At 48.4% G+C, this 21,252-nt stretch overlaps 1 protein-coding gene across 1 annotated transcript in view; it reads right to left on the bottom strand.

Moving 5' to 3' along the window:
• Positions 1-21,252, bottom strand: part of LOC135549422 (P2X purinoceptor 1-like) — a 52,943-nt gene continuing 31,691 nt past the window's right edge. Inside the window, exons 4-8 of the mRNA XM_064979393.1 lie at positions 19,347-19,416; positions 10,303-10,393; positions 9,421-9,501; positions 4,229-4,370; positions 1-174 (exon numbers count right to left, since the gene is read on the bottom strand). Coding sequence (XP_064835465.1) covers positions 1-174; positions 4,229-4,370; positions 9,421-9,501; positions 10,303-10,393; positions 19,347-19,416 — 558 coding nt within the window. The remainder of the gene's footprint in view (positions 175-4,228; positions 4,371-9,420; positions 9,502-10,302; positions 10,394-19,346; positions 19,417-21,252) is intronic.

A 21,252-nucleotide genomic window follows, 5' to 3' on the forward strand; every position in this document is an offset into this window, starting at 1 on the left:
CTAACCACAAGACAATGATGCTTTATTTACCTGAAGATGTATCCCACAGATGCTCCCGTGTCTGCCGATACTATCGGGGTTTCCATAGAGATGTGGAAGGAGTAACGGTTTACAGTCTGACTGGTCATGGTCCAGGTTACAGGTCCAGTCAATGATGATACCAATCGCCCCACCCTGTCAGATCAATCAATACATCTAGTCAATGATGTTACCACTAACCCCAAACAGCACGATACTATCAACAACAATACATCCAGTCAATGATGTTACCACTAACCCCAAACAGCACGATACTATCAACAACAATACATCCAGTCAATGATGTTACCACTAACCCCAAACTGCACGATACCATCAATACATCCAGTCAATGATGTTACCACTAACCCCAAACTGCACGATACCATCAATACATCCTGTCAATGATGTTACCACTAACCCCAAACAGCACGATACTTTCAATACATCCAGTCAATGATGTTACCACTAACCCCAAACAGCACGATACTATCAATACATCCAGTCAATGAGGGTACCACTAACCCCAAACAGCACGATAATATCAACAACAATACATCCAGTCAATGATGTTACCACTAACCCCAAACAGCACGATACTATCAATACATCCAGTCAATGATGTTACCACTAACCCCAAACAGCACGATAATATCAACAACAATACATCCAGTCAATGATGTTACCACTAACCCCAAACAGCACGATACTATCAACACATCCAGTCAATGATGTTACCACTATACCCAAACAGCACGATAATATCAACAACAATACATCCAGTCAATGATGTTACCACTAACCCCAAACAGCACGATACTATCAATACATCCAGTCAATGATGTTACCACTATACCCAAACAGCACGATAATATCAACAACAATACATCCAGTCAATGATGTTACCACTAACCCCAAACAGCCCGATACCATCAACAACAATACATCCAGTCAATGATGTTACCACTAACCCCAAACAGCACGATACCATCAACAACAATACATCCAGTCAATGATGTTACCACTAACCCCAAACTGCACGATACCATCAACAACAATACATCCAGTCAATGATGTTACCACTAACCCCAAACAGCACGATACCATCAACAACAATACATCCAGTCAATGATGTTACCACTAACCCCAAACAGCACGATAATATCAACAACAATACATCCAGTCAATGATGTTACCACTAACCACAAACAGCACGATACTATCAATACATCCAGTCAATGTTGTTACCACTAACCCCAAACAGCACGATACTATCAATCCATCCAGTCAATGATGTTACCACTAACCCCAAACAGCACGATACTATCAATCCATCCAGTCAATGATGTTACCACTAACCCCAAACAGCACGATACTATCAACAACAATCCATCCAGTCAATGAGGGTACCACTAACCCCAAACAGCACGATAAAATCAACAACAATCCATCCAGTCAATGAGGGTACCACTAACCCCAAACAGCACGATACCTATCAATACATCCAGTCAATGATGTTACCACTATCCCCAAACAGCACGATACCATCAACAACAATACATCCAGTCAATGATGTTACCACTAACCCCAAACAGCACGATACTATCAACAACATAAGCAATCAACGGAGGAATCAATAACACCAGTGTCTTCAAACACTTTTCAAATCAGTTGCAATTTGAGTGTTCTACTAAGATTTCACTCAGAAATTACATTTGACAGAGCATACCTCAATGAGGTTACCCATAACACCATCATTACACATTGTTACCAATCACACCCGCTTCATACAGTTACTAATGACACCATATCATGTCACCAATAACACCATCATCATACCCTATCAATAACACCACCATCATACCTTGTTACCAATAACACCACCATCATACCTCACCTCCATCATACCTTGTTACCAATAACACCACCATCATACCTCACCTCCATCATACCTCGTTACCAATAACACCACCATCATACCTCACCTCTATCATACCTCGTTACCAATAACACCATCATCATACCTCACCTCCATCATACCGTTACCAATAACAACATCATCAAACCTCACCTCCAAAATACCTCGTTACCAATAACACCAACACCATACCTCGATAATACCAATAACACCACCACCATCATACCCGTTACCAATAACAACACCATATCGATACCAATAACACCAACACCATACGTTACTAATAACACCTTCATCATACCTCGTTACCAATAAAACCAACATCATACCTCGTTACCAATAACACCACCATCATACCTCGTTACCAATAACACAACATCATACCTCACCTCCATCATACCTTGTTACCAATAACACCAACATCATACCTCGTTACCAATAACACCAACATCATACCTCACCTCCATCATACTCCTTAATAACACCAACATCATACCTTGTTACCAATAACACCAACATCATACCTCGTTACCAATAACACCACCATCATATCATACCTCATTACCAATAACACCACCATCATCCACCTCGTTACCAATAACACCAACATCATACCTCGTTACCAATAAAACCAACATCATACCTGTTACCAATAACACCACCATCATACCTCGTTACCAATAACACCAACATCATACCTCACCTCCATCATACCTCGTTACCAATAACACCACCATCATACCTCGTTACCAATAACACCAACATCATACCTCACCTCCATCATACCTCGTTACCAATAACACCAACATCATACCTCGTTACCAATAACACCAACATCATACCTCACCTCCATCATACGTTACTAATAACACCAACATCATACATGTTACCAATAACACAAACATCATCGTTACCAATAACACCACCATCATACCTCGTTACCAATAACACCACCATCATACCTCGTTACCAATAACACCAACACCATACCTCGTTACCAATAACACCAACACCATACCTCGTTACCAATAACACCACCATCATACCTCGTTACCAATAACACCAACATCATACCTCGTTACCAATAACACCATCATCATACCTCACCTCCATCATACCTCGTTACCAATAACACCATCATCATACCTCGTTACCAATAACACCACCATCATACCTCGTTACCAATAACACCACCATCATACCTCGTTACCAATAACACCAACATCATACCTCGTTACCAATAACACCATCATCATACCTCGTTACTAATAACACCAACATCATACCTCGTTACCAATAACACCACCACCATCATACCTCGTTACCAATAACCAACACCATACCTCGTTACCAATAACACCAACATCATACCTCGTTACCAATAACACCACCATCATCATACCTCGTTACCAATAACACCACCATCATCATACCTCGTTACCAATAACCAACACCATACCTCGTTACCAATAACACCAACACCATACCTCGTTACCAATAACACCACCACCATCATACCTCGTTACCAATAAAACCAACATCATACCTCGTTACCAATAACACCACCATCATACCTCGTTACCAATAACACCAACATCATACCTCACCTCCATCATACCTCGTTACCAATAACACCAACATCATACCTCGTTACCAATAACACCAACATCATACCTCACCTCCATCATACCTCGTTACTAATAACACCAACATCATACCTCGTTACCAATAACACCAACATCATACCTCGTTACCAATAACACCACCATCATACCTCGTTACCAATAACACCACCATCATACCTCGTTACCAATAACACCAACACCATACCTCGTTACCAATAACACCAACACCATACCTCGTTACCAATAACACCACCATCATACCTCGTTACCAATAACACCAACATCATACCTCGTTACCAATAACACCATCATCATACCTCACCTCCATCATACCTCGTTACCAATAACACCATCATCATACCTCACCTCCATCATACCTCATTACCAATAACACCACCAACATCATACCTCGTTACCAATAACACCATCATCATACCTCATTACCAATAACACCACCATCATACCTCATTACCAATAACACCAACACCATACCTCGTTACCAATAACACCAACATCATACCTCGTTTCCAATAACACCACCATCATCATACCTCGTTACCAATAACACAGCTATTATACCTCATTACACCAAAACACACAACCATACAGGAACTGACAGGTACTTGCAAACCCCCTTCACTCATAAATATAATAGCATATTGCTCACCACTTTGGCTATGGCGGCGAAGTTGAAGCCAGACATCTGTACCAAGTCGCCCAGTCTGAAAATGGGACACAGTGGGGCCGTCTCTGGGTCATACAGGCAACTTTTGATGTACTGATTGTCGATACCTTCTACGAGGTTACACCTAGAGTGAGAACAGGAAGAGATCTATATATATATACTGTACTTGTTATGTAGCAAAATAGATATTTGAATCAATATCACATTTGGGACCTGCTCCATATTCAGTGCATAGCTACATACACAATATGTGTGTGATGTAATGCATGTATCAAACATGGCAACCATTGCCTGAGGCTCCTTAATGGTCCTCTGGTCACTTCACTCATAGAAGAAACGGTGCCATCTAGAACCCTGTTCCCGGAGTTCCGCAGGGCTTGCAAGGATGTCGTTCCAACGAGGCGCCACACCTGACCATCTGAGCTAATTGATCAGTTCAGTGATTGCCTCAATTCAACACACCTGGTCTTCCAGGACCACGGTTGCCTATCCCTGATCTAGAACCTTAAAGCGTTCTTCGGCTGTCCCCATAGGAGAACCCTTCGAAGAACCCTTTTTGGTTCCAGGTAAAACCCCTCGGAAACCCTTTTTCTAAGAGCACAGGCTGGTGGATGTGGTGTAAGATGTTATTTATTATCCTGCCGACCTGCTCTATATTAAAAAATATATAAGTCAGTTAAGCCAAACCCGGGACGACCCTGGGCCAATTGTGCGCCACCCTATGGGACTCCAAATACCAATTGGATGTGATCCAGCCTGGATTCAAGCCAGGGACTGCAGTGACCCACTCTTGCACTGAGATACAGTGCCTTAGACCGCTGCGCCACTCGGGAGCCTGATATATGGTCTGAGGCCTTAATGTTCTGCTCCCCCACAGAAGAGCAGAGAGGGGCAGTATTATTAACAGTGATGTATACAAACCCTAGATTGCTGATGCTATGTATGAGAGGCTTTGAAGCCAACAGTCGGCCATATTGGTACTCCCCAGTAGGAGCAGTCCTCCATAGGAATGAATGGAATTCTACAGTATTTCAATTCAATGTGACAAAATGACATGTATTTAAGTATTTTTTTGTTCTTGTATTGGGGACAGTAACATCAGTAATCTACTTGAAGGAAAATGTTTTTATATACAGTATTAGTCAAAGGTTTTGACACAACTACTCATTCAAGGGTTTCTCTTACTTTTTACTATTTTCTACATTGTAGAATAATAGTGAAGACATCGGAACTATGAAATAACACATATGGAATCATGTAGTAACCAAAAAAGTGTTAAACAAATCAAAATGTATTTTATATTTGAGATTCTTCAAAGTAGCCACCCTTTGCCTTGATGACAGCTGTGCACACTCTTGGCATTCTCTCAGCCAGCTTCACCTGGAATGCTTTTCCAACAGTATTGAAGGAGTTCCCACATATGTTGAGCACTTGTTGGCTGCTTTTCCTTCACTCTGCGGTCCAACCTATCCCAAAACATCTCAACTGGGTTGAGGTCGGGTGATTGTGGAGGCCAGGTAATCTAATGCAGCACTCCATGACGCTCCTTCTTGGTCAAATAGCCCCTATACAGCCTGGAGGTGTATAATAGTCCCACTAAGTGCGAACCAGATGGGATGGCGTATCGCTGCAGAATGCTGTGGTAGCCATGCTGGTTAAGTGTGCCTTGAATTCTAAATAAATAATTGACAGTGTCACCAGCAAAGCACCATCACACCTCCTCCTCCATGCTTCACGGTGGGAACCACACATGCGGAGATCATCCATTCACCTACTCTGAGTCTCACAAAGGCACAGCGGGTTGGACCCAAAAATCTCAAATTTGGACTCATCAGACCAAAGGACAGATTTTCAACAGTCGAATGTCTATTGCCTGTGTTTCTTGGCCCAAGCAAGTCTCTTCATCTTATTGGTGTCCTTCAGTAGTTTCCTTTGGAGTCTTTGCAGCAATGTGACCATGAATGCCTGATTCACGCAGTCTCTTCTGAAAAGTTGGTGTTGAGATGTGTCTGTTACTTTAATTCTGTGAAGCATTTATTTGGGCTGAAATTTCTGAGGTCCAGTTAACTCTAATGAACTTATCCTCTGCAGCAGAGGTAACTCTGGGCCTTCCTTTCCTGTGGCGGTCCTCATGAGAGACAGTTTCATCATACCACAGCAGAGTTAACTCTGGGTCTTCCTTTCCTGTGGAGGTCCTCATGAGAGACAGTTTCATCACACCACAGCAGAGGTTTCTCTGGGCCTTCCTTTCCTGTGGCGGTCCTCATGAGAGACAGTTTCATCATACCACAGCAGAGGTTACTCTGGGTCTTCCTTTCCTGTGGCGGTCCTCATGAGAGACAGTTTCATCATACCACAGCAGAGGTTACTCTGGGTCTTCCTTTCCTGTGGCGGTCCTCATGAGAGACAGTTTCATCATACCACAGCAGAGGTTACTCTGGGTCTTCCTTTCCTGTGGCGGTCCTCATGAGAGACAGTTTCATCACAGCTCTTGGTGGTTTTTGCGACTGCACATGAAGAAACTTTAAGTTCTTGAAATGTTCTGTATTGACTGACCTTCATGTCAGTAATGGACTGTCGTTTCTCTTCGCTTATTTGAGCTGTTCTTGCCATAATATGGACTTGGTCTTTTACCAAATAGGGATATCTTCTGTACACCACCCCTACCTTGTCACAACACAACTGATTGGCTCAAACACAGTAAGAAGAAAATAAATTCCACAAATTAACTTTTTAGAAGGCACACCAGTTAGTATAAAATGCATTCCAGTTGACTACCTCATGAAGCTGGTTGAGAGAAAGAGTGTGCCAAGAGTGTGCAAAGCTGTCATCAAGGCAAAGGGTGGCTACTTTGAAGAATCTCAAATATAAAATTGGAGTGGCCATCACAAAGCCCTGTCCTCAATCCTATAGAAAATGTGTGGGCAGAACTGAAAAAGTATGTGCGAGCAAGGAGGCCTACAAACCTGACTCAGTTACACCAGCTCTGTTAGGAGGAATGGGCCTGACCTCAGCTCACTATCAGGGAGTTACTGAATGACCTGCCACCGACCTGACCTCAGCTCGCTATCAGGGAGTTACTGAATGACCTGCCACCAACCTGACCTCAGCTCGCTATCAGGGAGTTACTGAATGACCTGCCACCGACCTGACCTCAGCTCTCTATCAGGGAGTTACTGAATGACCTGCCACCGACCTGACCTCAGCTCTCTATCAGGGAGTTACTGAATGACCTGCCACTAAGCTGACCTCAGTCTATCAGGAGTTACTGAATGACCTGCCACCACCTGACCTCAGCTCTCTATCAGGGAGTTACTGAGGGGAGAGACCATGTTGTTGCCACTAAGCTGTGTCAGTATCTATCTGTATAATGTTTGGGGAGTTACTGAATGACCTGCCAGCAAGCTGACCTGCAAATACTAATGATATCAGGGAAAGTTACTGAATGACCTGAGTACTATAGCTGACCATGGTTAGCTCTCATTATCATAGGAGTTGATGAAAGGATGACCTGCCACTAACCTGACCTCATCTAAAGGGAGTTACTGAAATGACCTGCCACTAACCTCAGCTCTCATCAGGAGTTACTGAAAACCTGCCACTAAGCTGACCTCAATCTATCAGGGAGTTACTGAATGAGCCACCAATGACCTCAGCTCTCTATCAGGGAGTTACTGAATGACCTGCCACTAACCTCAGCTCTCTATCAGGGAGTTACTGAATGACCAGGCCCACAAACCTCAGACTATCAGGGAGTTACTGAATGACCTGCCACTAAGCTGACCTCAGCTCTCTATCAGGGAGTTACTGAATGACCTGCCACTAACCTGACCTCAGCTCTCTATCAGGGAGTTACTGAATGACCTGCCACTAAGCTGACCTCAGCTCTCTATCAGGGAGTTACTGAATGACCTGCCACTAAGCTGACCTCAGCTCTCTATCAGGGAGTTACTGAATGACCTGCCACTAAGCTGACCTCAGCTCTCTATCAGGGAGTTACTGAATGACCTGCCATTTATTGACCTGACCTCAGCTCTCTATCAGGGAGTTACTGAATGACCTGCCACTAACCTGACCTCTGCTCTCTATCAGGGAGTTACTGAATGACCTGCCATAACCTCAGCAACTATGAGCCCAGGGAGTTACTGAATGACCTGCCACTAACCTCAGCTCTCTATCAGGGAGTTACTGAATGACCTGCCACTAAGCTGACCTCAGCTCTCTATCAGGGAGTTACTGAATGACCTGCCACTAACCTGACCTCAGCTCTCTATCAGGGAGTTACTGAATGACCTGCCACTAACCCAGCTCCTATCAGGGAGTTACTGAATGACCTCCACTAACCTGACCTGACTAAAATGTGTCTCATTCAGGGAGTTACTGAATGACCTGCACACTGACCTCAGCTCTCTATCAGGGAGTTACTGAATGACCTGCCACTAACCTGACCTCAGCTCTCTATCAGGGAGTTACTGAATGACCTGCCACTAACCTGACCTCAGCTCTCTATCAGGGAGTTACTGAATGACCTGCCACCTAACCTGACCTCAGCTCGCTATCAGGGAGTTACTGAATGACCTGCCACTAACCTGACCTCAGCTCTCTATCAGGGAGTTACTGAATGACCTGCCACTAACCTGACCTCAGCTGTTGCTATCAGGGAGTTACTGAATGACCTGCCTCCCTAACCTGACCTCAGCTCTCTATCAGGGAGTTACTGAATGACCTGCCACTAACCTCAGCTCTCTATCAGGGAGTTACTGAATGACCTGCCACTAACCTCTGCTCTCTATCAGGGAGTTACTGAATGACCTGTCTCTCCACTAACCTGACCTCAGCTCATGGGAGTTACTCCCTGTCCTCACTAACCTCAGCTCTATCAGGGAAACAGGAGGGGAGAGATGTCCTCATGTTGTTGCTATGCTAATTGGCAATGGTGTGGCAATGGTGTGGTTATTTTGCTGTATAATGTTTGGCAGGATTGTGTAGGTTCAGAGAGACAGACACCACCTGTGTCAGGCACAGCTTATCGTGCAAATACTAATGATATTAGGAAGAGGAAGCAACTATTTAATGCTTTTATGAGTATTATAGACTGGATCCATGGTTATTCTCCTCATTTTCAATAGGCGTTGATGAAAGGATGCACGTTGTGTATCAAACAGGGGTCTTACCTCGTAACACCATAGGCTGGAAAGTTGATTGTGTTTTTGATGAACAGTGTGAAGTTCTCTGCCGACATCAACAGCGCAGGGCTGCACAGGAAACAGTAGAACACATGAAAACAAAGACCAACGAAGCATAAACACACACACACACACACACACACACACACACACACGGACACACACATACACACACAGACACACACGGACACACACACACACACACAGACACACACGGACACACACACAGACACACACAGACACACACAGACACACGGACACACACGGACCCACACGGACACCTGGTCCACAGACACGGACACACAGACACACACAGACACACACACACAGACACACTCCCGTCCTGACACACAGACCACACAGACACACAGACACACACTGTCACAGACACACAGACACACTGACACACACAGACACACACTGGACCCACACACGGACACACACGGACCCACACTCACCCACACAGACACACACAGGACACACAGGACACACCACAGACACACACAGACACACACACACAGACCCCCAGACACACACACAGACACACAGACACACACACAGACACACACACGGACACACGGACACACACAGACACACACAGACCCACACAGACACACACAGACACACACAGACACACACACACACACACACACACACACACACACACACACACAGACACACACAGACACACATACAGACACACATACAGACACACACAGACACACACAGAAAGGTCATAACAAGAAATTGGTAAATAATTTGGGTAGAGTCCAAAGGTTGTTCAGTACCATTCAGTACATAACACTTCTGATGAGTAATTAAAATGTTACACCTGTAAAGCTTTAACATAATTTGATTGATCTGACATACTCTGGGATACTGCCGTCATCTTCCACAGGACACCAGGCGAGCACCTCACACATCTTGGTTGTGTTCACCAAACACGTCCCCGTCATATGTCCTTGGGGTGGGGGTGTCCTGGGGCAGTGGGACAAAGACACGGAGAAAAGACACGAGGGATATAGCTTTTCCAACACGGAGTAACAACTATGAGCCCACAGATTAGGGTTGTCACCATGTCAGTGAGGCGACACTCGAGAGGTTTCGTGGAAAGGACACAACACATGAAGCTGACTGAATACCCTGAGGACAACAGTCCTAATGCTGGAAACAAGCAGCCTGATGTTGTCACCCAGAATCACATGTTTCTTTAATATATCACACTATGTTCCATACAGCAGGGTTTTGTAACGAATCAATGCGTTTGGACTGCTTTGTGTTCTCCTTGTTGCCAGGGGAAAATCAGTTATCGTAGTATCGTGATACTGGTATCGTGACAACTCTACCACAGATGAGGATGTCTTTTAACTCGAAGAAATGACTTCCACTTTAAATAGAATTGCTGTTTCAATCATCCACTCATACGAATGTCTTAAAATCTTGACTAAAATGTGTCTCATTACAGAACACCAAAGGAAATGGGTTCAGTGAGTCTCTTTCATCTCTCACTGATTTTATACTGTAAGGATCATTTCTTTCTGCATGATAAGCATGGCTATTATCTGTGTGTGGTCCTGCCTCCCTGGTCCTGCCTCCCTGGTCCTGCCTCCCTGGTCCTGTCTCTCTGGTCCTGTCTCTCCCTGGTCCTGTCTCTCCCTGTCCTGTCTCTCCCTGTCCTGACTCTCCCTGGTCCTGTCTCTCCCTGGTCCTGTCTCTCCCTGTCCTGTCTCTCCCTGTCCTGTCTCTCTGGTCCTGTCTCTCCCTGTCCTGTCTCTCTGGTCCTGTCTCTCCCTGTCCTGTCTCTCTGGTCCTGTCTCTCCCTGTCTTGTCTCTCTGGTCCTGTCTCTCTGGTCCTGTCTCTCCCTGGTCCTGCCTCCCTGTCCTGTTTCTCCCTGTCCTGTCTCTCCCTGTCCTGTCTCTCTGGTCCTGTCTCTCCCTGTCCTGTTTCTCCCTGTCCTGCCTCCTGGTCCTGTTCCTGTCCTCTCCCTGTCCTGTTTCTCCCTGTCCTGTCTCTCTGGTCCTGTCTCTCCCTGTCCTGTTTCTCCCTGTCCTGTCTCTCTCTCTGTCCTGTCTCCCTGTCCTGTCTCTCCCTGTCCTGTCTCCTGGTCCTGTCTCTCCCTGTCCTGTTTCTCCCTGTCCTGGTCCTGTCCTGTCTCTCTGGTCCTGTCTCTCCCTGGTCCTGTCTCTCCCTGTCCTGTCTCTCCCTGTCCTGTTTCTGGTCCTGTCCTGTCTCCCCCTGTCCTGTTTCTCCCTGTCCTGTCTCTCCTGTCCTGTCTCCCTGTCCTGTCTCCTGTCCCCTGGTCCTGTCTCCCTGGTCCTGGTCCTGTCATTTCTCCCTGTCCTGTTTCTCCCTGTCCTGTCTCTCTGGTCCTGTAACTCTGGTCCTGTCTCTCCCTGTCCTGTCTCTCCCTGTCCTGTCTCTCCCTGTCCTGTTTCTCCCTGTCCTGTCTCTCCCTGTCCTGTCTCTCCCTGTCCTGTCTCTCTGGTCCTGTCTCTCCCTGTCCTGTCTCTCTGGTCCTGTCTCTCCCTGTCCTGTTTCTCCCTGTCCTGTCTCCCCTGTCCTGTCTCTCTGGTCCTGTCTCTCCCTGGTCCTGTCTCTCCCTGTCCTCCCTGGTCCTGTTTCTCCCTGTCCTGTCTCCCTGTCCTGTTTCTCCCTGGTCCTGTCTCTCCCTGGTCCTGTCTCTCCCTGTCCTGTCTCTCCCTGTCCTGTCTCCCTGTCCTGTCACCCCAGTCCTGTCTCTCTGGTCCTGTCTCTCCCTGTCCTGTCTCTCCCTGTCCTGTCTCTCCCTGTCCTGTCTCTCTGGTCCTGTCTCTCCCTGTCCTGTCTCTCTGGTCCTGTCTCTCCCTGGTCCTGTCTCTCCCTGTCCTGTTTCTCCCTGTCCTGTCTCTCTGTCCTGTCTCTCTGGTCCTGTCTCTCCCTGTCCTGTCTCTCTGGTCCTGTCTCTCCCTGGTCCTGTCTCTCCCTGTCCTGTTTCTCGCTGTCCTGTCTCTCCCTGTCCTGTTGCTCCCTGTCCTGTTTCTCTCTGTCCTGTCTCTCTGGTCCTGTCTCTCCCTGTCCTGTCTCTCTGGTCCTGCCTCTCTGGTCCTGTCTCTCCCTGGTCCTGTTGCTCCCTGTCCTGTTTCTCCCTGTCCTGTCTCTCCTGTCCTGTTTCTCCCTGTCCTGTCTCTCCCTGTCCCCTGTCCTGTCTCTCTGGTCCTGTCTCTCCCTGGTCCTGTCTCTCCCTGTCCTGTCTCTCCCTGTCCTGTTCTCTCCCTGTCCTGTCTCTCCCTGTCCTGTCTCCCTGGTCCTGTCTCTCCCTTGTCCTGTCTCTCTGGTCCTGTCCTGTCTCCCCCTGTCCTGTCTTTCTGGTCCTGTCACCCCAGTCCTGTCTCTCTGGTCCTGTCTCTCCCTGTCCTGTCTCTCCCTGTCCTGTCTCTCCCTGTCCTGTCTCTCCCTGTCCTGTCTCTCCCTGTCCTGTCTGTCTCCCTGTCCTGTCTCTCTGGTCCTGTCTCTCCCTGTCCTGTCTCTCCCTGTCCTGTCTCTCTGGTCCTGTCTCTCCCTGTCCTGTTTCTCCCTGTCCTGTCTCTCCCTGTCCTGTCTCTCTGGTCCTGTCTCTCTGGTCCTGTCTCTCCCTGGTCCTGTCTCTCCCTGTCCTGTTTCTCCCTGTCCTGTCTCTCCCTGTCCTGTCTCTCCCTGGTCCTGTCTCTCCCTGGTCCCTGTCTCTCCCTGTCCTGTCTCCCCTGTCCTGTCTTTCTGGTCCTGTCACCCCTGTCCTGTCTCTCTGTCCTGTCTCTCCCTGTCCTGTCTCTCCCTGTCCTGTCTCTCCCTGTCCCTGTCTCTCCCTGTCCTGTTTCTCCCTGTCCTGTCTCCCCCTGTCCTGTCTCTCTGGTCCTGTCTCTCCCTGTCCTGTTTCTCCCTGTCCTGTCTCTCTGGTCCTGTCTCTCCCTGTCCTGTTTCTCCCTGTCCTGTCTCCCCTGTCCTGTCTCTCTGGTCCTGTCTCTCCCTGGTCCTGTCTCTCCCTGTCCTGTCTCTCCCTGTCCTGTCTCTCCCTGTCCTGTTTCTCCCTGTCCTGTCTCCCTGTCCTGTCCTGTCCTGTCTCTGGTCCTGTCCCCTGTCCTGTCTCTCTGGTCCTGTCTCTCTGGTCCTGTCTCTCCCTGTCCTGTCTCTCCCTGTCCTGTCTCTCCCTGTCCTGTCTCTCCCTGTCCTGTCTCTCCCTGTCCTGTCTCTCTGGTCCTGTCTCTCCCTGTCCTGTCTCTCCCTGTCCTGTCTCTCCCTGTCCTGTCTCTCCCTGTCCTGTCTCTCCCTGTCCTGTCTCTCCCTGTCCTGTCTCTCCCTGTCCTGTCTCTCTGTCCTGTTTCTCCCTGTCCTGTCTCCCCCTGTCCTGTCTTTCTGGTCATGTCACCCCAGTCCTGTCTCTCTGGTCCTGTCTCTCCCTGTCCTGTCTCTCCCTGTCCTGTCTCTCCCTGTCCTGTCTCTCTGGTCCTGTCTCTCCCTGTCCTGTCTCTCCCTGTCCTGTCTCTCCCTGTCCTGTTTCTCCCTGTCCTGTCTCTCCCTGTCCTGTCTTCTCTGGTCCTGTCTCTCCCTGTCCTGTCTCTCCCTGTCCTGTCTCTCTGGTCCTGTCTCTCCCTGTCCTGTCTCTCCCTGTCCTGTCTCTCCCTGTCCTGTCTCCCCCTGTCCTGTCTTTCTGGTCCCGTCACCCCAGTCCTGTCTCTCTGGTCCTGTCTCTCCCTGTCCTGTCTCTCCCTGTCCTGTCTCTCCCTGTCCTGTTTCTCCCTGTCCTGTCTCCCCCTGTCCTGTCTTTCTGGTCCCGTCACCCCAGTCCTGTCTCTCCCGGTCCTGTTTCCCCTGTCCTGTCTCCCCCTGTCCTGTCTTTCTGGTCCCGTCACCCCAGTCCTGTCTCTCCCTGTCCTGTCTCTCCCTGTCCTGTCTCTCCCTGTCCTGTTTCTACCTGTCCTGTCTCCCCCTGTCCTGTCTTTCTGGTCATGTCACCCCAGTCCTGTCTCTCCCTGTCCTGTCTCTCCCTGTCCTGTCTCTCCCTGTCCTGTTTCTCCCTGTCCTGTCTCCCCCTGTCCTGTCTTTCTGGTCCCGTCACCCCAGTCCTGTCTCTCCCTGTCCTGTTTCTCCCTGTCCTGTCTCTCCCTGTCCTGTCTCTCCCTGTCCTGTCTCTCCCTGTCCTGTCTCTCCCTGTCCTGTTTCTCCCTGTCCTGTCTCCCCCTGTCCTGTCTTTCTGGTCATGTCACCCCAGTCCTGTCTCTCCCTGTCCTGTCTCTCCCTGTCCTGTCTCTCCCTGTCCTGTTTCTCCCTGTCCTGTCTCTCCCTGTCCTGTCTCTCCCTGGTCCTGTCTCCCTGTCCTGTCTCTCCCTGTCCTGTCTCTCCCTGTCCTGTCTCTCCCTGTCCTGTCTTTCTGGTCCTGTCACCCCTGTCCTGTCTCTCTGGTCCTGTCTCTCCCAGTCCTGTTTCTCCCTGTCCTGTCTCTCCCTGTCCTGTCTCTCCCTGTCCTGTTTCTCCCTGTCCTGTCTCCCCCTGTCCTGTCTTTCTGGTCATGTCACCCCAGTCCTGTTTCTCCCTGTCCTGTCTCTCCCTGTCCTGTCTCTCCCTGGTCCTGTAACTCCCTGTCCTGTCTCTCCCTGTCCTGTCTCTCCCTGTCCTGTCTCTCCCTGTCCTGTCTCCCCCTGTCCTGTCTTTCTGTCCTGTCTCCCCAGTCCTGTCTCTCTGGTCCTGTCTCTCCCTGTCCTGTCTCTCCCTGTCCTGTTTCTCCCTGTCCTGTTTCTCCCTGTCCTGTCTCTCCCTGTCCTGTCTCTCCCTGTCCTGTCTCCCCCTGTCCTGTCTTTCTGGTCCTGTCACCCCCTGTCTCTCTGGTCCTGTCTATCCCTGTCCTGTCTCCCTGTCCTGTCTCTCCCTGTCCTGTCTCCCCCTGTCCTGTCTCCCCTGTCCTGTCTCCCCCTGTCCTGTCTTTCTGGTCCCGTCACCCCAGTCCTGTCTCTCTGACCCTAGCTGGATTGGCTGAGAAGTGTGAAAAAGATTTACAGACACGGTAAAGTGAGCCACCCTATAGGACATGATCATAAGACCGGTTCACCCTGAGGGCTTTAACAGCTTCTGTTCTGTTTGCTTGCCTCTAGTTTCAACCACAGTCTAACCATTAACCAGCACATCCTTCTCAAGGACACAAGGATATATAGATGCCCCCCCCCCCAAGTCAACATGGCAGTGGTGGCGTCAACAGATCTAAATCATCTGCCAACAGCAGATGTTGAAAGTGAAAGGGCTGATGTGGTGCTGAGAGCTTGAAGAGGCTTGGCTGTAACCCAGGGTCACATAAGGACAAGATACACAACCAACCCTTTCAACTGCCACGTTATATAGGCTTTATAATTATTATTGGTTCCACTGCTACTACTCTACAATTTATCTGCCTGTCTCTGACTGCCTGCCTGTCTCTGACTGTCTGCCTGTCTCTGACTGTCTGCCTGTCTCTGACTGCCTGCCTGTCTCTGACTGCCTGCCTGCCTCTGACTGCCTGCCTGTCTCTGACTGTCTGCCTGTCTCTGACTGCCTGCCTGTCTCTGACTGCCTGCCTGTCTCTGACTGTCTGCCTGTCTCTGACTGTCTGCCTGTCTCTGACTGCCTGCCTGCCTATCTCTGACTGTCTGCCTATGTCTCTGACTGTGTGCCTGCCTGTCTCTGACTGTCTGCCTATGTCTCTGACTGTGTGCTTGTGTCTCTGACTGTGTGCCTGCCTGTCTCTGATTGTATGCCTGTCTCTGACTGCCTGCCTGCCTGTCTCTGACTGTATGCCTGTCTCTGACTGCCTGCCCGTCTGTCTCTGACTGGCTGCCTGTCTCTGACTGTCTGCCTATGTCTCTGACTGTCTGGCTGCCTGTCTCTGACTGTCTGCCTATGTCTCTGACTGTCTGGCTGCCTGTCTCTGACTGTGTCTGTTTGCATGCTTTAATAGAATGAGAATCCAAGTCCCTCAACCATCCTGGATCCTGGCTGCTAAGAACATGGAAAGATGTTGATCTAAATTAAGCAAACTTTTTCTTCTTGAATGCAGGGACATTCCTGACTAGTCAAAATGTTTATCTTGGTGACTTTGTTTTGTGTGACTAGTGTATTGTACATTTAGCTCATAGAAGCCCCAAAGTACAGATCAACTGAAACTGACCAAAGAACCGCTGAGAAAGTTTACCAACGATAAACCAACTTAATCCTAAAACATTTTATTTTATTTTACCTTTATTTAACTAGGCAAATCAGTTAAGAACAAAATCTTATTTTCAATGACGGCCTAGGAACAGTGGGTTAACTGCCTGTTCAGGGGCAGAACGACAGATTTGTACCTTGTCAGCTCGGGGGTTTGACCTTCCAGTTACTAGTCCAACGCTCTAACCACTAGGCTACCTACCGCCTCTACACTCTAACCACTAGGCTACCTACCGCCCCTACACTCTAACCACTAGGCTACCTACCGCCTCTACAGTCTAACCACTAGGCTACCTACCGCCTGTACAATCTAACCACTAGACTACCTACCGCCCCTACACTCTAACCACTAGGCTACCTACCGCCTCTACAATCTAACCACTAGGCTACCTGCCCCTGCACTCTAACCACTAGGCTACCTAAGCCTCTACAATCTAACCACTAGGCTACCTACCGCCTCTACAGTCTAACCACTAGGCTACCTTCCACCCCTACACTCTAACCACTAGGCTACCTACCGCCATCTACAATCTAACCACTAGACTACCTACCGCCCCTACACTCTAACCACTAGGCTACCTACCGCCTCTACAATCTAACCACTAGGCTACCTAGGCCCCTACATTAACCCTAGGCTACCTAGCCTCTACATCTAACCACTAGGCTTTACTCTAACCACTGGTACCTTTGTACACTCTAACCACTAGGCTACCTTGCCCCTACACTCTAACCACTAGGCTACCTACCGCCCCTACACTCTAACCACTAGGCTACCTCACACTCTAACCACTGCTACCAAAGAACACTCTAACCACTAGGCTACCTACCGCCCCTACACTCTAACCACTACTAACCGCCCCTAAAACCACTAGGCTACCTACCCCCCTACACTCTAACCACTAGGCTACCTACCGCCCCTACACTCTAACCACTAGGCCAACCGCCCCTACACTCTAACCACTAGGCTACCTACCGGCCTACACTCTAACCACTAGGTTAACCGCCCCTACACTCTAACCACTAGGCCACCTAACGCCCCTACACTCTAACCACTAGGCTACCTACCGCCCCTACACTCTAACCACTCGGGCTTACCGACACTCTAACCACTAGGCTACCTAACACTCTAACCACTAGGCTACCTACCGCCCCTACACTCTAACCACTAGACTACCTACCGCCCCTACACTCTAACCACTAGACTAAGTACCGCCTCTATACTCTAACCACTAGGCTACCTACCGCCCCTACACTCTAACCACTAGGCTACCTACCGCCTCTACACTCTAACCACTAGGCTACCTACCGCCATCTACAATCTAACCACTAGACTACCTACCGCCCCTACACTCTAACCACTAGGCTACCTACCGCCTCTACAATCTAACCACTAGGCTACCTACCGCCCCTACACTCTAACCACTAGGCTACCTACCGCCCCTACACTCTAACCACTAGGCTACCTACCGCCCCTACACTCTAAACACTAGGCTACCTACCGCCCCTATACTCTAACCACTAGGCTACCTACCCCCTACACTCTAACCACTAGGCTACCTACCGCCCCTACACTCTAACCACTAGGCTACCTACCGCCCCTACACTCTAACCACTAGGCTACCTACCGCCCCTACACTCTAACCACTAGGCTACCTACCGCCCCTACACTCTAACCACTAGGCCACCTACCGCCCCTACACTCTAACCACTAGGCCACCTACCGCCCCTACACTCTAACCACTAGGCTACCTACCGCCCCTACACTCTAACCACTAGGCCACCTACCGCCCCTACACTCTAACCACTAGGCCACCTACTGCCCCTACACTCTAACCACTAGGCCACCTACCGCCCCTACACTCTAACCACTAGGCTACCTACCGCCCCTACACTCTAACCACTAGGCTACCTACCGCCCCTACACTCTAACCACTAGGCCACCTGCCGCCACTACACTCTAACCACTAGGCCACCTACCGCCCCTACACTCTAACCACTAGGCCACCTACCGCCCCTACACTCTAACCACTAGGCTACCTACCCCCCCTACACTCTAACCACTAGGCCACCTACCGCCCCTACACTCTAACCACTAGGCTACCCTGCTGCCACCCTGCTGCTCAATGATGATGCAACTGGACACTTAAAACACCTTGAAAGAATTTTTTTTTTTTGCTATCTGACAAGTGAAATCATGTGCCGTTTTAATTTCTGATAAATAACATTTAATTTCAGTTATCAGTACAGAGACACCGGTGGCTAGAAATATGTATAATGAGAATCGTCTATATAGTAATAATTTAAGAAAGGAAGGGATAGACGACGAAGGGCTCATTATTTCCCAAGAACCCCCAGCCCCTCGTTGTTTATCTCTCATAACGTAGTCACAGAGACGATGGCTAGTGTGAGTAGTCAGGTAGGGAGGGGGTAGTGGTAGTAATGGATGGCTGGATTTGCCAATGCGGAGGGTAGTGAGGAGGGTTAGTTAGTCACAGTGTTTCTCAACCTTTTTCATACCAGGGGCCAACAAGCAATGTTTTTTCCTCCTCTGGGGCAACTTACATTCAAACTAGCACTGTAGAACTGACGACATTAGTGTCCGTTAACTATCTCAGGCCGGTGATTTGCCGTAGACTGGCGCTGGTCCGCGGACCAGAGGTTGAGAAACACTGCGTTAGTGAAGGGGACTGTGCCACACTGTCACACTGCCATGCCGTCCGGACTTTACCATCTCCCGTACGTTCTGATCTCCCTTCACAGTCTGCGTCAGAGCTGCATCGATTCTTCGAGTTTGGGGGCTGAAACACAGGAGTTGGAGTGAGTGTACCAAACATCAAGAACACCTGTCCATGTCTATACATTCAGAAAGTATTCAGACCCCTTCCCTTCTTCCACAGTTTGTTACGTTACAGCCTTATTCTAAAATGGATTAAATATCTACACACAATACTCTTTTTGTTTTGAGTGCAAATGTATTAAAAATATTTTAAAAACAGAAATACCTTATTTACATACGTATTCAGACCCTTTGCCATGAGACTCGAAAATTGAGCTCAGGTGCATCCTGTTTCCATTGATCATCCTTGAGATGTTTCTACAACTTGATTGGGTCCACCTGTGGTCAATTCAATCGATTGGACATGATTTGGAAAGGCATGATTTGAATGCCAAATCAAATTTTATTGGTCACATACACATATTTAGCATATGTTATTGCGGGTGTAGCGAAATGCTTGTGTTCCTAGCTCCAACAGTTCAGTAGTATCTAACAATTCACAACAATACACAAATCTAAAAGTAAAAGAATGGTCCCGTCTTTCGATCTCAGCTTTGATGCACCTGTCCTGACCTCGCCTTCTGGATGAAAGCGGGAGGAACAGACCGTGGCTTGTGTTGTTGATGTCCTTGATTATCTTTCTGTCCTTCCTATGACACTGGGTGCTGTAGGTGTCCTGGAGCGCAGGCATTCATGATGACAGAAGTGAGTGCTACGGAGCAATTGTCATTTAGTTCAGTTACCTTTGCTTTCTTGGGTACAGGAACAATTGTGGACATATTGAAGCAAGTGGGGACAGCAGACTGGGATAGAGAGAGATTGAATATGTCCGTAAACAATGCAGCCAGCTGGTCTGCGCTTTGAGGACGCGGCTATGGATGCCGCCTGCGAGGGTTAACACGCTTAAATGTCTTACTCACATCGGCCACGGAGATCGAGAGCCCACAGCCACAGTCCTTGGGAGCGGGCCATGTTGGTGGCACTGTGTTATTCTAAAGCGGGCAAAGATGGTGTTTAGCTTGTCTGGGAGCAAGACGTTGGTGTTCTCGACATGACTGGTTTTCCCTTTTGTAATCCGTGATTGTCTGTAGACTCTGCCTCATACGTCTCATGTCTGAGCCGTTGAATTGCGACTCCACTTTGTCTCTGTACTGACGTTTAGCCTGTTTGATTGCCTTACGGAGGGAATAACTACAGTGTTTTGTATTCAACCATATTCCCAGTCATCTTGCCGAGGTTAAATGCGGTGGTTTGCGCTTTCAGTTTTGAGCGAATGACGCCATCTATCCACGGTGTCTGGTTTGGGTAGGTTTTAATAGTCACAGTGGTTACAACATCTCCTACACACTTCCTGATGAATAATATGAACTCAGTCACTGTGTCTGTGTAGGCAGCAATGTTATTCTCAAAGCCTCCCTCCCGCATGATCAAAACAATATTGAAGCATGGATTCTGATTGGTCAGACCGGTGTTGAATAGATAGTAGCACAGGTACTTCCTTTTTGAATTTCTGACCTATAGGAAGGAAGGAGAAAAATGTAGTCGTGATCTAATTTTCCAAAGGGAGGGCAGGGGAGGGCCTTGCAGGCATCTTGAAAAGGCGAGTAGCAGTGATCCTATGCGAGTAGCACAGTCAATGTGTTTATAGAATTTCGGTAGCGTTTTCCTCAAATTTGCTTTGTTAAAATCTTTATTCTGCGTGATGAACTTAGAACCCAGCTAGCTGTATGGACGGGGACAGTATATCCCGAGAGAACCAAGATTCAGTGAAAACAGCGTATGTTAGTCACTGATGTCTCTCTGGAAAGAGATCCTCGCCCTGAGCTCGTCTCATTTATTGTCCAGAGACTAAACATTG

This window comes from Oncorhynchus masou, chromosome 12 (genome assembly GCF_036934945.1).
Source record: "Oncorhynchus masou masou isolate Uvic2021 chromosome 12, UVic_Omas_1.1, whole genome shotgun sequence".
Classification (NCBI taxonomy): domain Eukaryota; kingdom Metazoa; phylum Chordata; class Actinopteri; order Salmoniformes; family Salmonidae; genus Oncorhynchus; species Oncorhynchus masou.